Raw genomic sequence first — 24,679 nt, forward strand, 5'->3', positions numbered from 1 at the left:
AAAGTGATGAGTGTTGAATAAGATGCGCTGGCACAGAGAAAGCCGCCTCTGACTGACAATTATTCAGAAACGGTAACTTGCATTGAGGTTTTGGCTCTTGCTTCTCACGCCGCCCACACACACACCCTAACCCCCCCCCACACACACACACAATCCCCCCCCCCACACACACACACACCCATGTGGCCCAACTGCCGAGCTTTTTTTCCCGAGCAATGAGAAACATCCGATGTTATCAGCACTGCAGATTGCACAGCGCCGCTGCCAAGGGGCTCGTCTCATGAATTCACATCGCGCCTCAGAGATCCCCCCCCCCCTCTTCCTCCACACCGAAACCCTTGTTTTGCACGCATCGCAAAGGGAATTAGAGTGAGTTAAATGTAAAGAAAATAAAAAAAGAGACTGCATTCTTTCTCCTTGTGGACGTCCCTGCTTCGTCAGAATAAAAAGATCTCTGTCCGCACGGGAGGCAGAACACGAGCCTTTTGTCTTCAACGGCCGAACAGTTGCGGTTGTGTCATGGCCCTCCGTGAGAGTCCAGGCCCGGTCGGAGGCTGCTCGCAGCTGTCTCTGACCTATTTATGAAGCGGATGGATGGAAGGTGCAAAGAGCCCCTTTTGTGTGGCTCTGCCTTTTGTGTTTTTCTTGGGAAGGTGCTGATGATTATTTCTTCCCCTGCCAGCAGCTCTGTGCCGATACAATCAGTCATTGCCGTGCGTCACTCTCGACACCGGAAACCAGATTCAAGAAAAATATCCATGTTTCAGTGTATTATTATGTTTCGCATCCACGGAAGCAGCTGCGGTCCTGACCCGGTTAGAACTGCTTTGAAAGACGCGGTTTATAAAAGCAAGGCTGCAGAAATCCCCTCCCCACACTTAGCCTCATTTACTGCTACAGCGCTGGAATGCAGATGAGGGAACATCTAGCGCCTTCTTGGCTTGATTGTGTGCTGAAAAGATTATTATTATTTTTTTTTTTGGTTGCTTGATGCCCAAAGCCAGAGGCGTTCCTCTCGTTGTGCATGGATTGCCTAGAGGTTGTCAGTAAAGACTTGTTGAACTGTTTAGCAGCTTCGTGAAGCGCCGCGGGGCTGACTCGTTTTGCATTATGGGCAACGGTTTGATTGGTTTTAGCCAAATGTGTTATCATTGGAGCCGTTGTGTTCAATCAGCAGTAAAGACAGCGAGCGCGAAATCTCATGTTGCAGTTTAATGTTTACATGAATTTGCAGGGTGGGCTTTATTCTCTCAGATCTCTGCAGCTGCCGGCACACAGGAGAGAAGTGATCTTTGTTTTTAGGAATATCGTCTGTTCATGCCTTTGGATCAAGCTTAGTACGCCTTAATAAAGTGTTACACGTGTGTATTTACGGCATTAACGGCAAACTAAATGGAATGTGGTTTTGCCGTTGCTCCAAATATGTGTAAAACAAACAGTACATGCACCGTTAGTAGCAGCCTTCAAGGGCTTTTAGACGGTGGAAAAGGCAGCAGAACAGAGTGAAGAGCTGCAGCAACAGGAAATGTTGCGGTTTGTGTTTTCGAAAGAAACGTCTCACTCTCAGTTAACACTTTCCAGTTTCATGCTCGCTGCATCCACGAGACCGCGAGGGGTCTTTTGCCCGTCTGAGAAAGGCCCACGTTCAGAGAAGGTCAGCGTCTGTCAACGTTGCCTTGAACTTAAACAATTCTTTAGAGATTGTATAGACTAAATGATTGACAGATGGATCAATAATTAAAATCATTGTTTGTACTTTTACTTGGTCTGATTCATTCTCCTTGTCCCTGACCTTTTGCCTCCTCCACATTTTTTCCTTTTTGGTGATAAATGAATAACACCTTGACCTTTTTTACATTTCAGTACACGCTCAACCACAAGAGCAGCAGCAGCGTCCTTCAGTGGTTAGCCTGTTGCGCATTCGGCAATACAAAATAAATAAATGAAACAGAAAAACAGAAAAGGCATGTACTTAAAATTCGGTCCTTGCTCTCGCTTTGCCTGTGCGCGAGATAAATCGCAGGCTATCCAAACGTGTATACTTTGACCCTCTTGCAGTAATCCCTCACAGCGCCATCCATCATGGAGATCTCGCTGTCTGAGGGAGACGCCGCCGCTCTGCGCTGCCTCTCTTTCAGGAGACGCATTAAACTTTAAATTGCTTTTGAAGACCTCCTCTGTTTTTTGTTTTTTTCTTGCTTAAAGTCTGTATCGCTTTCACGTCAGACATAACCTACGCCAACATGCTATTTATATTTCTCCTTGTGGAAGAGAAGAGTTTGTATGGATGTCAGGTCCTGTATACTGTATACTATTGATAAAAGAAGCTTGAGGAGAAGTTCTCTCGATCTCTTCGATACGTCACTGCCCCATATGATGAAGTTGACTTGAGCCCTTTATTATGACTTGCTGAATACTTTATCCTAATGTGGGATTGGGTTGGGAGAGGGAACTCCCTCGTTGTCATCATCGTCTCTCATTTCTCTTTCCTGTCTGTTTGTCTGTCAGCAGGATGCAACCGGCCTGAGTGCACTGAGATGCTACTGAGCGGTGAGGATGGGCCAGAGATGGAAATCCCGCCGGTGAGGCAAACAAGCCGCCCCCCAAAAACCGCCCGCCGCCGCCGCCACACCGACTGACGCAGCCATGCCCCGCCTGCCCTCCTGAGTCCCCCCCCCCCCCCCCCCCCCCCCCTCCCCCTCTCCCTCACCTCTGCACCCTCCCCCCTCCCCTCGGTCAAATCAGAGCCACTGCGGCCCCCTCGTCCTGGTCAGCATGGCCACGCCCTTCCTGTGGAAGCTGTCCTCCCAGAAGCTGGGCTTTTTCCTGGTCAGCTTCGGGTTCATCTGGGGCATGATGCTGCTGCACTTCACCATCCAGCAGCGGGCCAGCCACGAGAACAGCGCCGTGCTGAGGCAGCAGATCCTGGACCTGAGCAAGCGCTACATCAAGGCGCTGGCCGAGGAGAACCAGAGCGTCATGGACGGGCCCTATGTGGGCACCATGACGGCTTACGGTGAGCCGCTTTGCTTCCCCCCCCCCCGTCTCTCTTTACATCTTCTTTAAATTGCGGCGGGTGGTTCCACTTGTCTTCCTCCCGAGCAGGCGCAGCATCGCCTTACGTTGAAGGAAACCGGCCCGGGGAGATTTAACGCCGATGTAGCCGCAGACGCTGTAATAGCACAGGTCCAGGAGACCCGTCAATAAGTTATTCATGCCGTTAATAGACCTGTATGGCTCGATGGGAGGCTTCATTAGGAACCTGAGATTGGAATTGATTGTCCTCTAATGCCCCGAGAAACAACAGGATACAGTAAAGCTCCAGGAGACTAGAATGAGGTCTCAAAGAAACCAGCGCAATACTCATCGTATTTAAAAGCACTGTACATGCACACCCACTCTGAAGGATGGAAATCAAACATATGTTGTACAGCAGTAGCTCCCCAGACCTATTTTTTTTTCTCCAAGAAGAGAAACTCTGCCTGATTACAACATCCTCATCAGTCATGTAATTAGTTAGATGTGATGTCCGGAAGTTTTCCTGTCACACGATCCCAGAGTTACCAGGAAACAAGTGTCCGCTCCGGTTTCCCCCCGCGTATGGCGGATCGATTTTTCCGCAGTCTGCAGACCGCCGTCCCAGCATCCCATCCGCTCCACGTCCTCCCGTTAGATGGGGAGGCAGCAGGATCCTCGGTGCGTCCCGTGCTCACTCGCTGTGGTCGATGAGTCGCCCCTGATGCGATCTGTGGGAACAGAGCTTCCTCCTTCGATCCCCGTAAACGGTCCATAAAAAAAAAAAAAAAAAGCCGAACGCGTTCGAATTTAATGTTGTGTCTCCCGAAAGCCCATTTGTCAAGTCAAGTCAGTTTTATTTATACGGCCCGGTGTCACGCGTTTTCCTCCAGGGGCTTTATGGTGCGTGCAGCATGCGGCACCCTCCGTCTGCCTGTTTACACACAGCCAGGATTAGATCTTCTTCTAATCCTGCATCTAAAAGAGGTTATTGAACTTGTTTAATGTCTTAGAATTATTGTTTTGATATTAAACATTAAGTTTAAAATACTTACTACAGTATAATTGTGTTGTTGCAGATTGATTCTCTCTTGAGGAAGCAGAAGTCTTCCTGTAGGTCTTTAGTCTAAGAGAGCCGCACGAGTGGACCCATCAGTGCAACGTTTGCACACGTCTCTCTACCTGTGACGAGCCGCACAGGTACCTTTTGTGGTACACCCCCCCCCCCCCCCCCACCCCCACCCCCCCGCCTCGGACCTGCTCCTTGGGGCCAGAGTCGGGACTCGGGAGGAAGCTCAGATTGCTGGTCTAAGCCTCTCCATCCTCACGAGGGTGGGGGGGGGGTCATTGTGTGCCGTTACGTCGGTATGATATGGAGACCCCCCCCTCCTCCTCTCCGACAGGCCGGGGCTGAAGCGGATGACGAGGAACAATAGGAATCGCTGATGAATGCTTTCGGGCTTATGCTGCCGTGTAATCACTTCTCTTTAATGCTCACGGGCTTAATGAAAAATCCCAGGGCATCGTGCGTCCAGATTACTATCTCCTGTGACACTATTATGAAAAGCAAAGTGTGTTCACCGAAATAAGACGTATTAGAGACGGGCAGAGACGTGTCCCTCGGTGTGCCGTTGCTCATTTGGGAACCCGGCAGCACAGGAGGACGAGTCGGAAGCGTCACTCACAGCTTCTCCAACGCGCCGGCCGATGAAGCGCCACGTTTAGTTATTGTCATAATTTATTTTCCTACGCGGATGTTTTTACACCCAGCTCATCCAAATCAGACAAAAACGCTCCTGCCGGTCCCCCCCCCCCCCCACCCCACCCCACCCCTCGCCAATCTCTCTGACGTGATGAAAACTGGCGTGTCGAATGTATCGTGACGAGGAGAAGAAAAAAAAAAAAGTGGCGCTCGGATGTGATGGACAAGCTGCAATTATCCTCATCATCTTGATGAAAAGCACGCTCGACGCAATCGCTTCTGCACACACGTACGAGCCAAATGCATTGCCGTTCCGCTGGACGGTGAAGCAGCTCAAAACAGCTTAACGGTTCTCTGCAGATGTCACTGCAATTGCTGCCGGTTACGGTTATCGACCGCAACATTTTCAATGCATGCCTTATGCACTTATTACTGGTCAGCTTCCCTTCTGAAATGATCCGTGTCCTCTGCAGATAAATGCTCACGGGAAAGGAAAAAAAAACGGAGATGCCCACAGGAATGCACAGAGCCAAATCAAACGGCTCCAGTTTTACATTTAAATGAGCCTCGGGCTGACGTAGTCGGGGGATGAAAGGTCCACACTGGAGCTTAAGTTACATGCACTGTGGTCACAGTGAAAGAGCTGCTCTTTCTTGGGCATGACGTGGAGCCTGATTGCTCATTTAATCAGATTATCAGATTAATAGAAGCCAGGGGCCAATTGGAAGTAGCAGTAGCGGCTAACGCTAGCATTACTTGCCTGATGTTAACTGTTTGTTTGTTTTTGCACCTGACAGATTCGATCTATTCCATTTCTTTGTGGGGTCATTAAAAAATGTATATATATATATATATATATATATATATATATATATATATATATATATCCGATTCCCATCCTTCCATGCAGATTTGAAGAAGACCCTCGCCGTGCTGCTGGACAACATCATGCTGAGGCTGGGCAAGCTGGAGTCCAAGGTGGAGAACATCTACAACGGCACGGGGGGAAACCTGACCAATGGCACCGGCACCGCCACACCCAGCGCCACCAACGCGGAAAAAGTAAACGTGGCGGGTATGTATCGCGTCATCTTTTTTTTTTTTTTTTTTTTAGGTGCATTGCGGGGAGGTGGCGAGGGATGGAAAGCCGAAAAAAGGAGACGCACGGGATTTATCTTAAGTCTTCCGTAAAGGCGGAAATCTCGTCCCAAAGGATTGGAGCTCTGAGAGAAAACTCTCTCTCTCCAGACTCCCAGTGAGTTGCCTTCAAGAAGCGATTGTTCGGATAAACTGTGACTCATGTGTGGGCGACTTTTATACGGTTTCTTTTTTCAGAGAAACCCTGTTGTTCAGGGTGTGAACGTGCACAATAAATATAATAGCCGAGGCTAATTAAAGAAATGAGGATACGCTGATTGGGGCTGTTTTCTGTGACCCCCCCCCCCCCAACCCTGTTTCATTTAAAAGATTCCCATCGCGAATAACACCCCCCCACAACCAGCTGAACCCTGCCAGCATTGCACAGTGCACACCAGGCACTTTATGGGACCAGACCGCATCCTTGGACACAATTCAAATAAGGCCTCCCGTTCACGCTGCATGACCCTTTTATTAGTTTTCATTGATTTTCCTGCCAGCTTTCAGATGATGAATTCAGCCCAGTTGAGGGAGCGAAGTGTTGGTTTTTCTGGGACCCGGGGACCTGCTCTCGGTTGTTTGCGCAGCAGTAAACCGTAGGAATGTGGGATCTGTGCTCTGAGGCGGTACGCAGCATTAGATTAGGCTGATTTGGTTGTACAAAGTCACATTTGAATGGATCTGATCCCTAATGACAGCTGCTGCACTGCTGCCTTTCAAACATTAATCCACAATGAAAGTAAGTAATACTGTAAAATAGAGGCCTAGCCTCCTGTACAACTGCACACAGCGCCTCCTCAGGCTGTGTGTACACTAGTTGTATCTCTGTCTGGTCTCGATCCGGTCTTTGTGGACTCTAGAGACGAGGCACTAATCTCGTCCACCATTGTCGGGGGCAGCGCTGGCGAGAGCTCCCACGTCGTGGAGCGACGGTACCCGGACCCGCGGCGGTGAAACCGCTCAACGCTTCCAGCGGTATCCTCGAGAGATGACATTTGGATCCCGAACGCGGGTCGAGCTGACGAAGCGGCGACACTCGTGCCGCGTCTCCTGTCTTGGGGTGGGTGGCAGCGCCGCCGCCGCCGCCTCCTCCAGCGCTCCTCCCCGACTGGAAGGCAATTACCGAGATAAGAATCGGGACAGCGAGGGGAACACGCCTGGCTTTCAGAGAGGCCTCTATCAAGATGGAGCTGAGCAGCGGCTCCGGCACTGCGCCGCTGCCACCTCCACTACACTTTCTTGATGGAGAACTCAGCCGGGTCTCTTCAGTGTTCACACTTTTAATCAGGCTTCCACGCCGTCTGATCTTTGTCACTAAACTCCCAGAAAATTTGAATTATTGCACATTTCCACACACTAAAATGGTCGCCATTGGGGGGGAACCTCTTTGACTTGTATTCCAACCGAGTCCCTTTGAAAGGAATTCCACCACAAAGCTCCAGCCTCATGTTGACGTGTGCAGCTGCTGTAAGTCCAGCTCTCATGTGATCTCACAGCTGTGTACACGCTGCGGAACACGGCTTCTTTCTCACTATTGGTCATCTCACAAAAATGTGACACCCCCCCCCCCCCCCTCCTGCTCCCATTGTTTTACAGTTGCGCTCTTTTGTGTGTTTGTGTGCTGTAACAACTGCAAAGAGGTTGTTGTTTTATGTGCTGCAATGCACGCTCCGCTCAGGAATAGCTCCAGCCTTGTGGCGCTGCCGCGTTCAGCCAAGGACAACAGGCACAGAAGCCCCCCCCCCCCCCCCCCCCCCCCCCCCCACGGGATCAAAACAAGTTGACTTGGCCTCGACTGCCGCTCAGCGCGAGGCAGATGAGACTCGTTCCAACAAACAACCATCGACGGCGTGTCTCGCCGATGGGGGGGGGGCTAATCAAACCTCTCCCAGCGGTGTTTTATCCGTGTTGGCCAGCCCGCGGCGTGGAAATGTAATCTCCTCACACACACACACACACACACACACACACACACACACTCAGGCGTAGAGTGGCTGTAACGAACGGTCAGGTGGTGATTTGCAGCCTCCGATCCATTCCTCCACCTCCTTGTGTTTAAAGTTATCAGCCTCGCCGCCGCTGACATTTGGCAGATTTGTAGCGTCGCTTGGCTCCTTCCGTGAACAGAGACCTGTGCTTTCACAGCTCAGGGCGTCCTCGCCGCTTTGTCTCTCTCAGCTATCGATCCGCTCGCAGTGAAAGATGAGACCCGAGGTCTCAATGTCAACAAAAGGATGGGGACAAGGACGGGGCTTCTGCCGGGGGATTGCTCGCGTCCCGGTTACCTCGCGACTCCGCCGCTCCCTGCACTTCATTTTCAGGCCAAACATTCAAGGATTCTTTTCCTGCAAGAACCCGAGCAATAGAACTCACCAGCAGAACTCATCAGCAGTCGCATGCAGTTGTCTCGAGGGTTAGATTTAGAGCTGTGGTCTCCGTTGCACTCCTGAAGGCCCGTTTACTTCCTCAGCGCGCGGATCGATACTAATAAAGCACACACACAACCCACTGTGAAAATAAGATGCTGAGAGATGCTGTCGGATCCCACGCGCTTTCAAACACCCACGTGAATACCAACGCTCATCGCCCTGCGGCAGAAACAATTCGTTTAGCGGTGCTGATTTATACTCAATTGTATTTTTCGCCTTTTTGATGCTTCTGTACTGCAAGTGTACGCCTGAATAGACAAAGTCGCTGAAGGGAAAAAGTGAAGTAGAGATTGTTTGTATCCATTTTTATTTTTCTTGCATATTATCAGGGACGAATACAACGCCTTTCCTGTGGCTCCTTCACAATAAAAGCCACTTTGTGTTTCACCAATTAAGTGCTGCTGATTTAAAGCAGCAGCACTTGGAGATGCTACGTTTGCCTTGGAGGTGACTTGATAGAGTATAAAGAGAGTAAACGGTGAGGCTGTTCTCTATTAGATGATAATTGCACTTACAGACACGCATGCAACCTTTCCTGTAAATGCCTGAAGAGAACGGCGGACTCCGCCACTAAGAACTAGCAGGTAGTCACTGATGCAAACCGCAAGAAAGCCGCAGACAGCTTTTTTTTTTTTCTTCCCGAGGAGCCGTCGACGCGGCTCACAGCACCCTTAGCTCACCTTTTAAGGCACCCATCTAAAGTGTAGGACCTTTTTAAAAATAAACACACCATCCATGCCCTTTATTCGTTTTTGGAAAGTAATTTCTTTCCTTATTATTAAATATTCAGTAGCTTCATTGATTGAGGTCCAGCAGTTGTGGTCTGTAGAGTGATTTGAGAAGGTGCCCGTTTCGTCGATCATTGGGCTCACTGGAACATCAGCGTTGACGCTGCAGTGCTTTTCGTCGCTGAAACGGAGAGCGAGAGCCAGCTGCAGCAGAGCAAGGATTCTGAAGAAAAGCTTCTCGCTCATCTGTAAATCAGCTCGAATCTGAAGTCCAATCCAGAAAAAAACACACTCGCACTCCAGGCATGGGTGGGATGGGAGGAACATCTGGGTCTAGTGCACCATTGGCTGGGACACGTGCGCCCCGCTTTCTCACAGACTCTGCCTTTTTCTTTTCCTTTTCCCACTCAGTTTAATGCAGACTGAAATTTGAGAGGTATAATTTGAGGGGGGGGGGGTGTTTCAGGCGTTTTATGTTACAGCTACACAGCACAGGAATCCACAGTGTTTGCAAATTAAATGTATTCCGTTCTTTCCCCCGGGCTCTCTGTCTTTACTCTCCCTCTGCTCGCTCTCTGCATACTGCTCTGCTGCACTCCATCCTCCCTCCGCATCCTCTCTCCTCCGTTGCCTCCTCTCTCCTCTGTGTGCCAGTGTTCTTGTTGCGCCGGTTTAAGCCTCAGCCCTGTAGGAACATCATCCGCATTGCCTCCTTCTACCAATTATCAGCCGTTTCCTAAGGCAACACCCCCCCTGCGCCCGTTTCTTCTTTTCTTTTTCAATCCACACGCACACTCTCTCACTTGCATCTTCTATTCGTTCGGCTGATTTCTCTTCAGGCGAGAGGATCCACATGCGAGGATGGAGCAGGCAGATGCGGGCACACTTGAACCGAGAGTGGAATGCAAAAACGAACGCATTCACACGTTACGCGGAGCTATAGACTGATAGTGAGATCTTTTCTTTTCGGGGCTCCTGCATTATGCAACTCCGTGGCTCTTGAGCTGCCTCTCTAGATGACTGCACGCCACTGCGGCGCCCGCGAGCTCAAGCTAAAAGCACGCCGAGCATTTGCAAACGCCACTGTTTACAGGAAAAATGCAAATCATCCGGCAATTTCGAGCCTTTCATAGGAAGCGAAACATCTTCTATGAAACGCCTCACGTGTTTTTTGGTTTCGAGGCGACAGTTGACAGTTCTTAGTTTCAGTTTCCGGTTCTGGTTCTGATGCCCCCCCCCCCCCCCCCCCCCCCCCTTGTGTCGACAACAACATGGCCCGGTGCGTCCCCCACAGCCCAAACCCGCAGGTTTCCAACCCGATCCGCAGTGGAACATTAGTCATAGCTCTGCAATGACGGGGAAGCGGATCAAGGGTTCTCTGGCGCCCTCGTGTCCTCGTGTCCTTGTGTCCTCATGTCCTCTCTTAACTGCTTTCAGAGAGAACAGTGGGCCGATCAGATCGCCCGAGCACAAAAGAGGGATTGATTACAGCTCGGACGCTTTGCTCTTTTTCTTTTTTTTTGCGGCTGAGAAAGAGGAAACTCAAAAGTAGGCTGGGGTGTGGGGGGGTTACGTGGGGGACGTTTGGATTTTTTGACAGTGCGAGACGTGTGTTTTAACCAGCTCCCTGTCACACTGCGAGCCTTCACAGTAAGAGAGAAACAGTTTGGCTGGAACGGTGCCATGTATTGTGTGTCGATTGTTGCATTTTTTTTTATCTCCCCCTCAGATGTGATGACATACTATTTCCTCTCCTCTTCCTGAGCTGTTTTCACCTTCCTCCCCTCTACTCTACTCGTGTGAAGTGATAAACGCGGCAAGGAAGTCATTCAGAATGTATTTTTTTTAAGAGCATGGGGGAAAAAAATCACTCTGCATCTGAATGACAAAGTGAGAACTACCAGCTGTCCTTGGAATCAGGTTGAACCTGCTTCAGGGTTGTCTCACTGCGAGGCTTTAGAAATCATTGCGGCGTCCGTCATCCAGCCTACCTACTGTCTAATTGATGAGGCGCTGCAGAGATTCACACACACACTAAACACACACACACACTAAACACACACACACTAAACACACACACACACACACACACACACACACACACTGACACCTCTGCTTCGTCTTGCAAAGTGCATCTAAAATTAGTGTCTCTGAGCGAGTGGATCAGAGGACATGGAGATGATGAAAGCTGCACTTTTCACCCCCCCCCCCCCCCATAATTTTATTTTTCAGGCTTTCTGCTTCGCAGGATCACCATGGCGACGGTGCCTTCGCCAACAACCCTCACGTAATTGTCATGAAACAGGTCATGACGCCTCTCTTGTGCAGTCTTAGTCACTCGAACACTTCTTTGGCGTCTGGGAAGGTTTCGTGGTTTTTGTTTTTTTGTGTGCCTGAGAATGAAATCAATGAGAGCGAGAGAGAGAATAACACAAGAGAAAGAATAACACAAACCAGATGTTCTCAATCCAATTTTGGAGTTGTCAAATTTCACATTACCTCATGGACTTGGACACACACACACACACACGGGGAGGGAGAGGGGGGAATAACCTTGAGTGTGTAATATCCGTGTTGTTCGGAGAGGATTCTATGTTTAAAATCACTTGTATTAATGCCGTACACCCTCCGTTTACATCGCTGCACCTCGAGGTGGTTTTGGCCTCTCCTGTGCTATTATATAGTGTGCCTGCATTATGTAGACGATGCCATGTCGCCACATCCGACAGTTAAAAGCTGAAGCTATCAGGTATCGTGTAAATTGATCCTGTTAACAGCTCTCAGTCTGCGCCGCCCTATTCTTTACCGACAGGAAGTAAAGTGTTTCGAACAGCGGAAACACACACACACACACACACACACACACACACACACACACACACACACACACACACACACACACACAGCCGTAGTCTTAAATGTCAAGTCGTTACAGAGTGGCAATTCATTTTGTAACGGACCGTCTTTGGCAGGTTGCAAAACGCAGCGGCCGTGAACTTGTGTCTGTGGCTGACCCACTGATGTTTTTTTGTTGTTTTTTGTCGTAGCGCTCTGCGGCACGGCGTCACCTCTCTTTTTATCTCGTCGTCCTCTCCCAGAGAGCGTCGGTGAAGTATGTTTCTCGCATGTAGTCTAGGCGATGGAGAGAGGAGGAAGGAAAAAAAAAAAGGAGAGGTTTTTTTTGAATTATCTGTTTACTGCAGCAGCTCTGTTGGTGTAAATGAACTGAATCAATGATAAACATGATGCAGGAGCCTCTGCCCCCCCCCCCCCCAGACAGAAGCTTGACCCAGTGCTGATTAGCTTCACACACACACCCTCCTGCAACGCCACCCACAAGCTCATTACATCGGTCTGGTGTTTGCTGCTGAGCTTTTATCTATTCGCCGCACAGCCTGCAGTCATGCATTATTTATTTTCCTGGCTGGCAAAGGTCAGCGGCGATGACGTTAACGTCTCTGAATGGGGATATCAAAAAAGGTGATTATATAGGAAGGGAAGCCGTGATGTTGTCTTCCTGGGACATTAAAGGCAATGCAGGAAAGACATCAGAGTAAACCCCTCCCCCACTGCACTCGCGTTATTTTAGTTTATTGCAGAAAGCAATCGGGTCTGGGAAGAATCACTTCTTAAAAGCCGCTCGTGTTTGCGTCATGGTGGGGCTCTGAGCTCTTTGTGGTTTCTGCTCCTGCTGAGTTCACATTGCCAGGCCATAAGGTGATCCCGCTGGCTGACAGTCGTACCCGACCGCAGAGTAATGGGCGGTCTCCGGCCGTCAATCAGAGATGCAACATGTCTGCAGCGCTGAGGTCAGACCACAGGCTGACGACGGCGCGTTAGCATGCTGCCATTCGCCAATTACAACCACGGAGCAAAGCCGCGGCTGATTGAATGATTAGTTTCGCAGGTATTTGGTCGTGAACCACAGTTGAAGGTAAGATTTTGACCAGATGACGGCGCTATGCGAAAGGTCAGGGGCCACCGAAGTCATGTGATTCATCCTCTGGGGATCGTGAATGTCACCTACAAGTCTTAAGAGATGAAGAAGGAAAGGGAATCTTTAAGCAGAGTTCTTTTTCTTTCTTTTCGGTACTGATATCCGTCCTCGTTAGCCTCACCACAGAGCCATGTTGGTTGTCACTCGGGCCGCTTATTGGGTTTCTTCTCCCATCCTGTGTTTGCATTGTCTCTTTTGTTAGTTACAAGAGGAAAAACGTGAGGAGGTTTCCCACCACTCAGAGCTTTAAAACACCTTTTCGGGCTGGACGGGAATTTGACGCCATCGACCGGCTAAATGACCCAATATCTGTGGTCCAGGGGCCGGTTTTTTCGCCACAAGCTACTGGAGGCGCTTTTGTATTCTAAAGACAGCCAGTGAGCTGTGATGATGCAGGAGAGAGCAGGTGGAATTTTGGAGCTGACCTTATTGATTTTCTCTCTTCCTCCCCCTCTTCCTTTCAGACCTTCTAAACGGAGCCCAGGAGAAGTGCGAGCTGCCGCCTTTGGAGGGTTTCCCTCACTGCGAGGACAAAGTCAAGGTGAATCTCACACACACACACACACAGGCAGCCTCTCCACCTCACTCACTGTGTCTGTTTTTATATCTGTGAACAGGTCATTTTGGAAATAAGTCAAAAGAAGAAGTATATAGCGAGAAGAAGAGCATCACAAAAGCTCCTCTTGGGGGAGCGAAGCAAAAACACCTCTAGTATAAACAATGATTTCATTTCACCAGCACAGGTGCATGCATCCACACCAATAACACCCACAGATGGATGGACAATTTCAATCCGATGTCTTTTTTTCTATGTGTGTGTGTGTGTGTGTGTGTGTGTGTGTGTGTGTGCTGGTCTCCCCGGAGCTGATAGGGCCCTATCATACACACCATCTGCTCAGCCGGTCCCAATCCTCCACCGATACTGTCAGTATTTCCGACCGGGCGATGCCAAAGCCTGCTCTACACACACACACACACACACACACACACACACACACACACACACACACATACTGTTCACAAGCTTGTTTTTTTTTTTTTTTTTTTTTTTTGTTCATTTAACTGTTATTCCGCTGCAGTTTTACGCTCAGCACAGTTAATAACATCTGACAAATCCATTTTCTCCTTTTAGAGAGCTCTTAGGTTGCCGTTTAAGCAAATACCGTGCAATCTTCATGCCTTCGCCATTCCAAGCGAGTCTGATTCCCGGCCCATCTGCCAGGTCTCCCCTCCGCGAACGGCTCTGCAGACTCGAGTTTACACTTCCGCTCCCTTAGGTTGCTGTAAGTCTGCACGCGTGATGCACTCCGAGCCTATGAACCATGCAGGAAAGGTGTCGGTCCACGGCTCGGAAAGCCCCTTCACTTCACACGTTTTCCCATCATGACGGCGCCGCAAAAAATCTGCCTGCTGGGGATCAAATCAGAAGTCCAAAGTCTCCCTCTTTTCTTTAGCTTCTTGCTGTTATGTATTCTGGGAGACTCATTCGTCCAGAATCCTGTTTTCACCTCAATTTCTTTCCCACACGTTCACACATGAGAGCTCCCCACCCCAGAACAACAAGCTCCCTCTCTTCCTGTTGGCCGCGGAGCAGTTCCACTCGATGACTTGCACATGTATTCGCCGAGAGGCACACAGTCTCGGTCTTATTTTCCCCCGTTTGATTCCGGGGATTGAAGCCAGCCACTCTTTAACTCACAGTCCTGCCTCTCTAAACCTCCGAGCCGCGAAAAACAAGCCTGGCCTGTTTCCACCCGGAGAGGGAAAACTAGACGGGCAGCCGGCGCTGTAGATTTCCTAAATGTGCTTTATGTATTCTCCCAGCAACACAACCTGCCCACACACCACAGCCGCTGGTAAACTGCAACATCAACCTCACTTTCGTTTGCATCCATTCAAAGTGCTCCATTACTAGAATGGGAAACAAAGCTCCCAATGACAGTTGTTTGGCTGTCAACGTGAACGGCAGAGTGGAGTTACTTAATGGCCGATGAAGTTCATTTGACTGCTATTAACTCGCATCCTCCTCTTCCTCAGTGGATGAAGGAGATGTGGCGCTCGGACTCCTGCTACGGCAGCTACGGCGTGGACGGGTCCACCTGCTCCTTCTTCATCTACCTCAGCGAGGTGAGCCCTGTGTGTGTGTGTGTGTGTGTGTGTGTGTGTGTGTGTGTGTGTGTGTGTGTGAGACATCAATAGAGGTGTCTTAAGTCACAAGTGTAAAAAATACTGAAGTAAATCTCAACAAATCAACAAATGGTTTTTTTTTAGTTTTTTTTAACATCTTACTGATCACAGCATCCATACTGTGTAACTCTATCAGGATGTGGACTGTTCAGGTTGTTTTGTCTACACAAGAGTTTTAAATATTGCATCTTCTAGTATAAGAAGATTCAGTCGCTAGTCGGGTTTCCAGTCAAATGAGATGCATAATTTAGCATAATTTCCATAAGAGACCCAAAAGAAATGCAAAACAGGCAAACATGACGTGTTTTAAATCAAATTCAAAGGGAAACAATTTTAAAAACAAATGTCTGGCATGAAAACGATCTGTCAAACTTAAAGCTTAAATATTTGTTGTTATTGTCAATACAACCCATGAAAAGACCAAAACCAACAGTGGTTCGGTCTGTATCTCAATACTTTCTGACTTTCCTACCCTGTCTGTGGCTCTCAGATGTCAACCTGTAAAGAAAGAGGTCAGAGGTTTAGAGTTATATTTTGAAAAAAAAGGCTCTTATATTCCCTGAATCAGCTGGGTACTGTAGTTTTTAGCAAATGTTAAATAGCGTATTTGTCGGGGACTATTTTCAGATGCAGATTAATCCACGTTCGGTGCTCCAGTGGGTATTTCCATCAGCGGGACGGTGTGTGTGGGATTGAGTGAAGATAAACTACGTGTGTGTGTGTGTGTGTGTGTGTGTGTGTTCAGGGTTATGAAGCGGCGTGTCAGCCAGTAAACAGCGTGGCCAAATAATAGTTTTTGGACAACACCCGAACCCTTTTCGGCACAGAGGAAGAAGATATAGAACATCTGCATCTAGCATTCTGAATAATTCAGCTCCTGTTTCAGTACAAGAGCAGAGGAAGGTGGGAGCGCTGCAGCAGATTAGCACAGACAACCAGGAATAATGGACGGTTCAGAGCCGGAGCGCCCCGACTACATCCCTGTCACCTGAGAACGATCATAGAAAGCACTAACAATACGCAGCGAGGTAGAGGAGTATTCACTTTTTAATGAGAGCAAATTAGAGTGCGTTGAGGAGGACGGGGCGGGAGATAGAGGAGATGATTCAGTGGGAAGGGAGGGAGAGGAGGTACGAGTTTTCATCCTCCCAAGGGGAGACGTGGAGTGACTTGGCCGCCCCGCCGTCCGCTCCACATATCTCTGGCAAACAGGAAAAAGCAGCCGGGGGGAGGAGCCATGTATTATTGACGAGCGCTAACATATAGAGGCTTGTGTTCCTTCAAGGGACACTTTGAAGGCTTTTCATTTTGCATGATTTGTCTGCGCCAGACCAGGCCTCTAATTCATTCCAATTAGAGGGACAGTTCGCCGCCAAATCAAGAAAAATACGTACGTTCTCAGATCCAGAAAACGTCTCCGCTTCTCACAAGACACAACTGCGATGCATCGTTTCAAAGATCCCCCGTAGATCACGGCTGTAATTTGGATGCTTCCATCTTAACGTCTCGTCACGTGCCGATTCAAGTGAGGATCCTCGTCCGAATTGAGAGCTATTTTCTCAAATGAAAAGTACGATTTCAGTTGTTGCTTCAGCTCCGGGAAGGTCAGTAGCCTGGTATGAATATTGCAGTGAGCTGAAAGCATTGCAGTGAACTAAAGAAAGCGCGCAGAGAGCCCGGCCTGCTCTTTGTGTGTGGAAATAGAAATAGATGGACAACAGCAAAACCCATTAGGAGAAAAAAAACCCTCTTCTTTCTCTGTTCATGTCCATCCGGTGTTTACAGAACAGAGATACTTTACAGGAAACAAACAGGAGATTCGAAACAGATGCGTCTCCTCCGCTCCCGGTCACGTGATCTCTCGGTTGCCATTGAAATTTGTATTTCAGGGTTCGCTGTGATCGGTCCGTCCGTCCGCCGCGGTTATTGTGAGCACACGCGCTCTGGATAATGCTCGCCGTTTGCGGCGTATAACTGGTTTCCTGTCCGCCGGCACATTAACCTCACGGAGAGGACACACACACCTCTCCTCGTTCCTCTCTGTGGTCAGACACCAGGAAGGAAAGGCTGAGACATTAAGGAAGAGAGAGACTTTACGTCGGGTCAACGGGTCAACGTCCACCCTTTCTGACTCTGGTCTCCTTGTTAACTCTCCTCTCTTTGACTTCTCTCCTCTCCTTTACTTGTCTCCTCTCCTCTTGGTGTTTACTCTCCTCTCCTTATCTCCTCTCCTTATCTCCTCTCCTGTCCTTGTTTACTCTCCTCTCCTTGTCTCCTATCCCGTCCTTGTTTACTCTCTTCTCCTTGTTTCCTCTCCCGTCCTTGTTTACTCTCCTCTCCTTATCTCCTCTCCCGTCCTTGTTTACTCTCCTCTCTTTATCTCCTCTCCCGTCCTTGTTTACTCTCCTCTCCTTGTCTCCTCTCCTGTCCTTGTTTACTCTCCTCTCCTTGTCTCCTCTCCCGTCCTTGTTTACTCTCATCTCCTTGTCTCCTCTCCCGTCCTTGTTTACTCTCCTCTCCTTATCTCCTCTCCCGTCCTTGTTTACTCTCCTCTCCTTATCTCCTCTCCCGTCCTTGTTTACTCTCCTCTCCTTGTCTCCTCTCCTGTCCTTGTTTACTCTCCTCTCCTTATCTCCTCTCCCGTCCTATTTTACTCTCCTCTCTTTGTCTCCTCTCCTGACCTTGTTTACTCTCCTCTCCTTATCTCCTCTCCCGTTCTTGTTTACTCTCCTCTCCTTGTCTCCTCTCCTGTCCTTGCTTACTGTCTTCTCCTTGTCTCCTCTCCCGTCCTTGTTTACTCTCCTCTCCTCTCTTCGTCTCCTCTCCTGTCCTTGTTTACTCTCCTCTCCTCTCCTTGTCTCCTCTCCTGTCCTTGTTTACTCTCCTCTCTTTGTTACTCTTCTCTCCTTGTTTACTCTCCTCCCCTCTCCTTACCTAGTTTCTCTCCTCTCCTTTCTCCTCTCCTTGTTTACTCTCCTCTCCCCTTTTCATAAGGGTGTGTATAGCTTCCCCTTGTTTGCTTCCAGTCTATGGATAATATTTACAAAGCATTTGCAACCACTGCTTTACACACTAAACAGTAAAGGGGAATCACACACACACACACACACACACACACACACACACACACAAAACACAGCAGCTGCTCTCCACACGTTTGCAACATGCATCAAAAATAACAGCCCGCAATCAGATCTTATGAGGATGAAGTGACGCTCGGTTCCACCTGTAGCAGTTAGAGAACACACAGTGAAATAGAGAAGCTTTAATATCTCCCCAGAGGCCCAGAGGCTCTAACAAGGCCTCACTTCAACAACAGCTGCTAAAACGAGTCGCTGAGCGAGTACGCTCTCTTAAGCGCACACTTCTGTGTTGTGCTAACTAAATGTGTTTTTTTATTTGATAGGTGGAGAATTGGTGTCCCCGTCTGCCCTGGAGGACAAAGACCCTGAACGAAGAATTGGACCGGAGGGGACAGGTGAGCAAACGACACAAAGCACACTCTCCAACCACCTCATCTGCTCTCCTGGAGAGGAACACTGCATCTGAGCGTCGGATTTTCAAGTGTCCCGGTTGTGGTCCAAGTGGCTTGCATGTATTAATTTCAAAGAAGCTCGCGTGTGTGTGTGTGTGTGTGTGTGTGTGTGTGTGAGAGACGACTCCAGACTTTGTGACAGCGAGTCCCCCATTAGCATACATTTTTAAACCGCTAAGTCCCGCTCCGTCATCCTGACACCACAGAAGAAAAACGACACGCAAACCCCCCATTTAATAGGATGTTTCATTGAAGAAGAAGCACCTCCTCTGATATGAGTTTTTAATATGAAATGCACCAAAATAGCAGTTGAGTTTCAGATGTCCCGCCCACCGCAGCATGTGTGTGTGTGTGTGTGTGTGTGTGTGTGTGTGTGTGTGTGTGTGTGTGTGTGAGAGCGTGGCAGCGAATGAACGGGCAGACTGAGGCTGACCCACGGCGTCAACGCAACAAAAAAAAAAGCGCAGCAGTTCTCGCGCAGCAGAAGCCGGGAGTGACGGGACCTTGGGACAAATCTGGAGTAATGAGCTTCCATCCCTGCCAACGCGTCGGCTCGCCACTTAGAGCGCCTCTCCGGGCCACCGGGGCTCAGGCGCCAAGGTCCACGGTGTCGGCACTCGTCAAAAACCACACACACAAATGCAGACACACACACACACACACACACACACGCAGACACACCTTCCCTCCGCTGCGGGTGAATCAATATTAAGCAGTCTTCATCCCGTCTCTGGATGCATCAACAGCACTGAGCCCTCTGTGGTGGAGGGGACGACCATTTGACAGGCTTTGGAGATTTTAATTCGGGGCCCGGATTTTAATAGGTTCAGTCTGCGGAAGTGATTTCCTGTCGCGATGAGGGACGCTAATGCCCCGCTAGCGCCTTGTTTCAGCCGCCTTAGCGAGCTGGTAATGGCACCGCCGCTTCTCCTCCGTCTTCCTCTCGGCCACGGCTCGCTCCCCGCTCGTCCGCCTTTTCTTCAGGCTGTGCTTAAGGCCTTGAGTTTCCATATCTGATATTTACATATTTTATGCTGCTCCGTGTGGCGTTCAGATGACTTTTATGAGTCAGGTTTCATTTCCAAATTTTCTATCGCGGGTACGTCACTTTCCAGCCAGCCTTGCTTCTGATAAACATTAGGACATAATGTCATTTAATGTTACTGTTGCTCATTACAAATGTTCATTTACTCTCTTCTCTTCTGCTCACTTTCATTTTTACTTTCCTCTTCTCTCCTTTCCTTGTTTATTGTCCTTATCGTCTCTCTGCCCCTCTCCTTGTTTGCTCTCCTCTCAGTGTCTCCTCTCCCGTCCTTTTTTACTCTCCTTACCTATCCTTGTCCCCTCTCCTCTATAACGCCTTCTTACTTATCTGAGCTGTAAACTGTATCATATGACTGCTGTGTTCACTCCTTTCAGCAGAGCTCATGTTTGCTGGTAACACAGAGGGCTTTGCGTTCTGAATGCTTCAGTGTTTGTTGTTCCGTCTCCATGAATACCGCTCCTTTCTGAAATCCACAGTTTTATCTCTTAAGACTCACTCTATGAAGGTTTCGCAAACGCGCTCCTTCAATAAACAATTTACTCTGCAGACGTCTCCAACAGCTTAACATGGTTATTATCACCTCAGCGCAATGACTTCAGCGATTATAGATGGGTTTCTTAGACAAATAGTGCCAAATACTAAACCTTCAACATTCATTCACCCATTTATGTATAAACAGTCCCTGCTTCCATCTGCCAATCCAAAGAGACTCTTTTTATCCTTAAGCATGCAGTGTTTGCTATTTGAGCAGCGGCCTTTAATGCCACTGTTTGTCGTTGTGTCCGCGTGTGCAGGCGGAGGTCCGGACCAGTTTCGAGGAGCTGTACCGCGTGATGTCCCAGCGCGAGGAGTTCCGCTGGATGATGCTGAGGATCAAGCGCATGGCCGAGCCGTGGGTCAGCGCCGTCCGCTCGCTGGCCTCCAAGCAGAACCTGGCCAGGCGCCGGAGAAAGAAGGTGGGCGTGTCGATATGACGACTGGATATCAATGAAGTCATTAGGTCAAATGTATATCCTCCTTACGATGAGAGGAATATAAGCATTTCAAGAAAGCAGCTAATCTGTCACCCTGTTGACAGTACACACACACACACACACACACACACACACACACACACACACTTTATCCACACTTGTGGACCAGACCACTTCTGCTCAGCCAAGTGATGGCGGTGGGAAAAGGACTGACACGGATATTCCATCGCGTCCCAAGCCTGTAGCGGCTCCCGGCACTGAATAATGCACTCCGCGCTCCACTTGGCCTCGTGAATAATTCACAGAGCACTCCCGCGACACCTCGGTGCCGATGCAAAGCAGCATTTCCTTAAACAAAGCGGAGAGGACAAGAGAACCGTCATCCCTCTATCCGCGGTATCTCGCCTCTCCTCCCTTACACTCAGTTTCTCCCCACAAGTTCTACAATCCGGTCGTTAATTAAACAAAAGAGTGCTTTTCTCTGCGGGTGCTTTCACAGCCAGGTCTTTTTATTTCAGCCGCTAATCCCTTTCGGATAATAATCCGCACATATTAATCCTGGACCAGTGTGCTGCTCTGGGGCCGGGGGCCGACTGTCAACAATGAAAAATGCTTCGGCCACTTCAAACAAAGCCGGCTATTACTTCCTGCTCCCGCTGTGGAACACTGTGTTCCCCCTCCCCTGTGTTGTTCCTGTTTGTTGCAGATGTATGTGGTGTGCACTGTGCACCTGACAGCGCACTTTCACAGTCCCCCTACTAGGATGAATACGCTTCTTACACCCCGACGTTTAAATCTTTTCTAATGCGAATCCAGCGGGGTGTCTTTGAATTATTCGTTGAACTTTTTTCTGTAGGCGTTTCCTACATCGTCTTGTCTACAAGAATCTGTGTAAGGAATTAAAGGTTTTCAGATGACACGGATCTGTTCTAGCTCCTTTACATGATACATCCACGCTCGATGAAAAGCAACCTCATCTCTACCTGCAACTGTAGATTAATTCCTCACTTTACCCCCCCCCCCCCCCCCCCCCCCCCCTCCCTTCCATCAGATCCTGGTGCACTTGGGCCTGCTGACCAAGGAGTCGGGCTTCAAAATAGCGGAGAACGCCTTCAGCGGCGGCCCGTTGGGCGAGCTGGTCCAGTGGAGTGACCTCATCACCACGCTGTACCTGCTGGGCCACGACGTCCGCATCTCAGCCTCCCTGGCCGAGCTGAAAGAGTCAGTACCGAGCGCTACGGGGTTCTTTACATGTTGCCAAACAGCCTGAGCCAATACTACCATATTGTATCCAAAATGTTCAATGTATTTACGTATCTGGATGGAGGAGAAACGTTCTTTTTAATCCCAAACTTTTCCCCCCCAAGGATCATGCGCAAGGTTATGGGGAACAAGTCCAGCTGCCCGACCCAGGGCGACAAGGTGGTGGAGCTCATCTACATCGACATCGTGGGCCTCACCCAGTTCAAGAAGACGCTGGGACCTTCCTGGGTCCACTACCAGTAAGTACTTTGACATCGGGGAGAAATACTTAATAATACGACATTATGTTTTTCTTTATTTATCCAGAGGGGTTTTGCTCAACATGCATCGTCTCTGTCCCACTTCCCTCACACATGCAAAAGGGGCATTGTGTCGACGCACTTGCCGGGACAAAAGGGTCTATTTTCCGCTCAGACATTACCGCAATTTCCCAGAAGGCCGCGGTGGTCGTCTGTCTTTTTGCAACGTTTTCGACTCCATTCTCTTCCCAATTGCTCCGCTGAGGTCTGAGGCCTTCTGGTCGTTTTTTTTTTTTTTTTTGGAACAAGCTCTCATCAGCGCCGACTGACAGGAAAAGAGAGGGAACAATAAGTCTGGGGGCCTCTAATGGCCCCGCTGGTTCCTCCTGCTTGTCACCAGGTTTTGTTTGTCTGCTACATAACACCTCCAACTGCATCCGCTCCCTTTTGTGCCCCTGAGGAAATTGATTCAGCCTCAGGCGTAATGTAAGGTCCAGATGCTGCCGCCACATTATTTCTTCTACCATTATTGAACACTCGCGCATGTCAAAGCACTTAACGTCGCTGTGCTTTGTGAAACCGGAACCTGGACGTTTTTCTGGGCTCTCTTTCTCCTGTCACTAAACGAAACCACGTCAGTTTCCCCGCGTCGCCTTTCTGCCAAAAAGCGTCGTTTCACGTTGCGGTTTGTGAATTACAGTCTTTGTCCCTGCGGTCTGAGAATCCTCCTTTCTCTTGACTTTATTTGTCACACAGGACGACAGGGAGAAAGATACTTAATGTACAGAACACGGCGGATTTGTTTGCATATCAGTCCCAAAGTCTTTGCGATACACGGTGTCGTTATTGTTCTTCTTTTTCTTGGTTTATTCTCCGTGTTTGTGGGGACGAAGTCTGTCAGCCCCCCCCTCCCCCCCCCTGTGAGTAATGTCTTTTGTTATCGCCCCGGTCTCCTGGCTTTCCGTCTTACAGCGCCGTATCTCTGTGTTCCATACCGCTCCGCTCTGAGCCAATGTTGCCCTGTTGTTCTATTTCATTTAATTTCTTCATCCAATAACCGAGTCGGGCGCCGCGCCCTCATCTGCATCAGCGAGGCTGCAGGAAATGTGCCAGTGTGCGGGACCGGTTCTATATTTGGTGTCGATGATGGAGAAACGAAACTGGACAAACAACAAGTTAGTCATCAGGGGCCGTGCGTCCACAAGTTTGATTTTGTCGTTTCTCTTCTGGCTGCTATTTCCGTTTGTCACAGTCTGTGTGTATTGCGTTGGTGGGCGTACGGGGGTGTGATTCATGCCACTGTTCGTCCTCGGTGTCGGGAGACAAGACAACAACTTGCTTTGGAGATCCTGGGAGTTTGCAAACCATACAGTGGGATGAAAAAGCCGATATTGTTCAAAACAATTGATAAAACTGATCCTTCACCAAGCCTGGCAAGCTTTCCATCACAGCAGTTCACAACGATACCACTGGTGGATTTATCACAGAAGATGTGCGGCCATTATTGAAACTACGGGTTTTTAAAGTGAACGCTTCTCTCTTCTAGTCGGCCACTGACGATTTTATTAGCTTTAGCTCGGTTGAAATGACTCAGACGTGTTCAAAGCTTATCAGACGTTTTACAGTTATGATTTATTGCTTGATAACAGTTATAAATCAGGTTAAAGTCTATTAAGTGGAACATGTCACCCAAGAGTAACTGAATAATCAGACGTTATCAGCAGTAAAATAATCATACGTTTTACAGTGTCTATCTGAAGTTTTATATTTAACCAAACTCAGCTTTTAAAAGACACATAATTGATTCACAGGTGTGTTCATCGTGTCGTTTGGCCTCGGGGCTTTGCCCAACTGATATCAGCGTTTCCTAATCACCTCTACGGGTTTTATTCATCGCCTGTCGTTGTACATTATGCGCGTGGGGTCACTTTAGGTGAATCGCATTACCGTGAAAATATGACACCTCTCATGCCCACTCAAGCACAGCTGGACCGTGATGTTCGCATCGAGTGTAACATGTTGAGCCGGAGCAGCCTCGGCCTCCCGCCACATCACCACGCCTTCCGTCTGTCGAGGATACATCTACCGGGGACAGACCAGGGTTGTTTTGTTGTTTTCTCTCTCCGGAGCTAGTGGAGATGACATATGGGCTTGTTGTTGTTGTTGTTGTTGTTGTTCTTCTGCTTTCAGTCTGAAGTTGCCTACAGTGGATGTGTTTCCCAGCTCTCTGCTCTCTCGGGGCCTTTTCACAGTTCACACAGCCAGCTGCACAGCATCTGTGTGGGCGGAGGGGCGATCACTGAAGGGGGGGGGGTTTAGCTGCAGATGTAGAGTGTGTGTATGCATTCATGTCTGGTTACACCTGGTTTCCTACTATTACTTTGAGATTAACGCAGAGTATTTTAACTCGACTTCATTTTGTTCAGCC

At 49.0% G+C, this 24,679-nt stretch overlaps 1 protein-coding gene across 2 annotated transcripts in view; it reads left to right on the forward strand.

Moving 5' to 3' along the window:
* Nucleotides 1-2,684: 2,684 nt before the first annotated feature.
* The window catches only part of mgat5 (alpha-1,6-mannosylglycoprotein 6-beta-N-acetylglucosaminyltransferase), a 46,324-nt gene continuing 24,329 nt past the window's right edge, over nt 2,685-24,679 (forward strand). The window contains exons 1-8 of one of the 2 annotated variants that reach the window (XM_068719496.1): nt 2,685-3,016; nt 5,628-5,792; nt 13,473-13,549; nt 15,046-15,135; nt 18,602-18,673; nt 20,570-20,731; nt 21,801-21,970; nt 22,117-22,251. In XM_068719496.1, the coding sequence (XP_068575597.1) occupies nt 2,776-3,016; nt 5,628-5,792; nt 13,473-13,549; nt 15,046-15,135; nt 18,602-18,673; nt 20,570-20,731; nt 21,801-21,970; nt 22,117-22,251 (1,112 nt within the window). In that variant the 5' untranslated portion in view covers nt 2,685-2,775. The other variant, XM_068719495.1, reaches the window with a different exon arrangement.

The sequence above is a fragment of the Cebidichthys violaceus genome, unplaced genomic scaffold (assembly GCF_023349555.1).
Source record: "Cebidichthys violaceus isolate CVI_PGR_0920_01 unplaced genomic scaffold, fCebVio1.0.p SCAF_24, whole genome shotgun sequence".
Taxonomy (NCBI): domain Eukaryota; kingdom Metazoa; phylum Chordata; class Actinopteri; order Perciformes; family Stichaeidae; genus Cebidichthys; species Cebidichthys violaceus.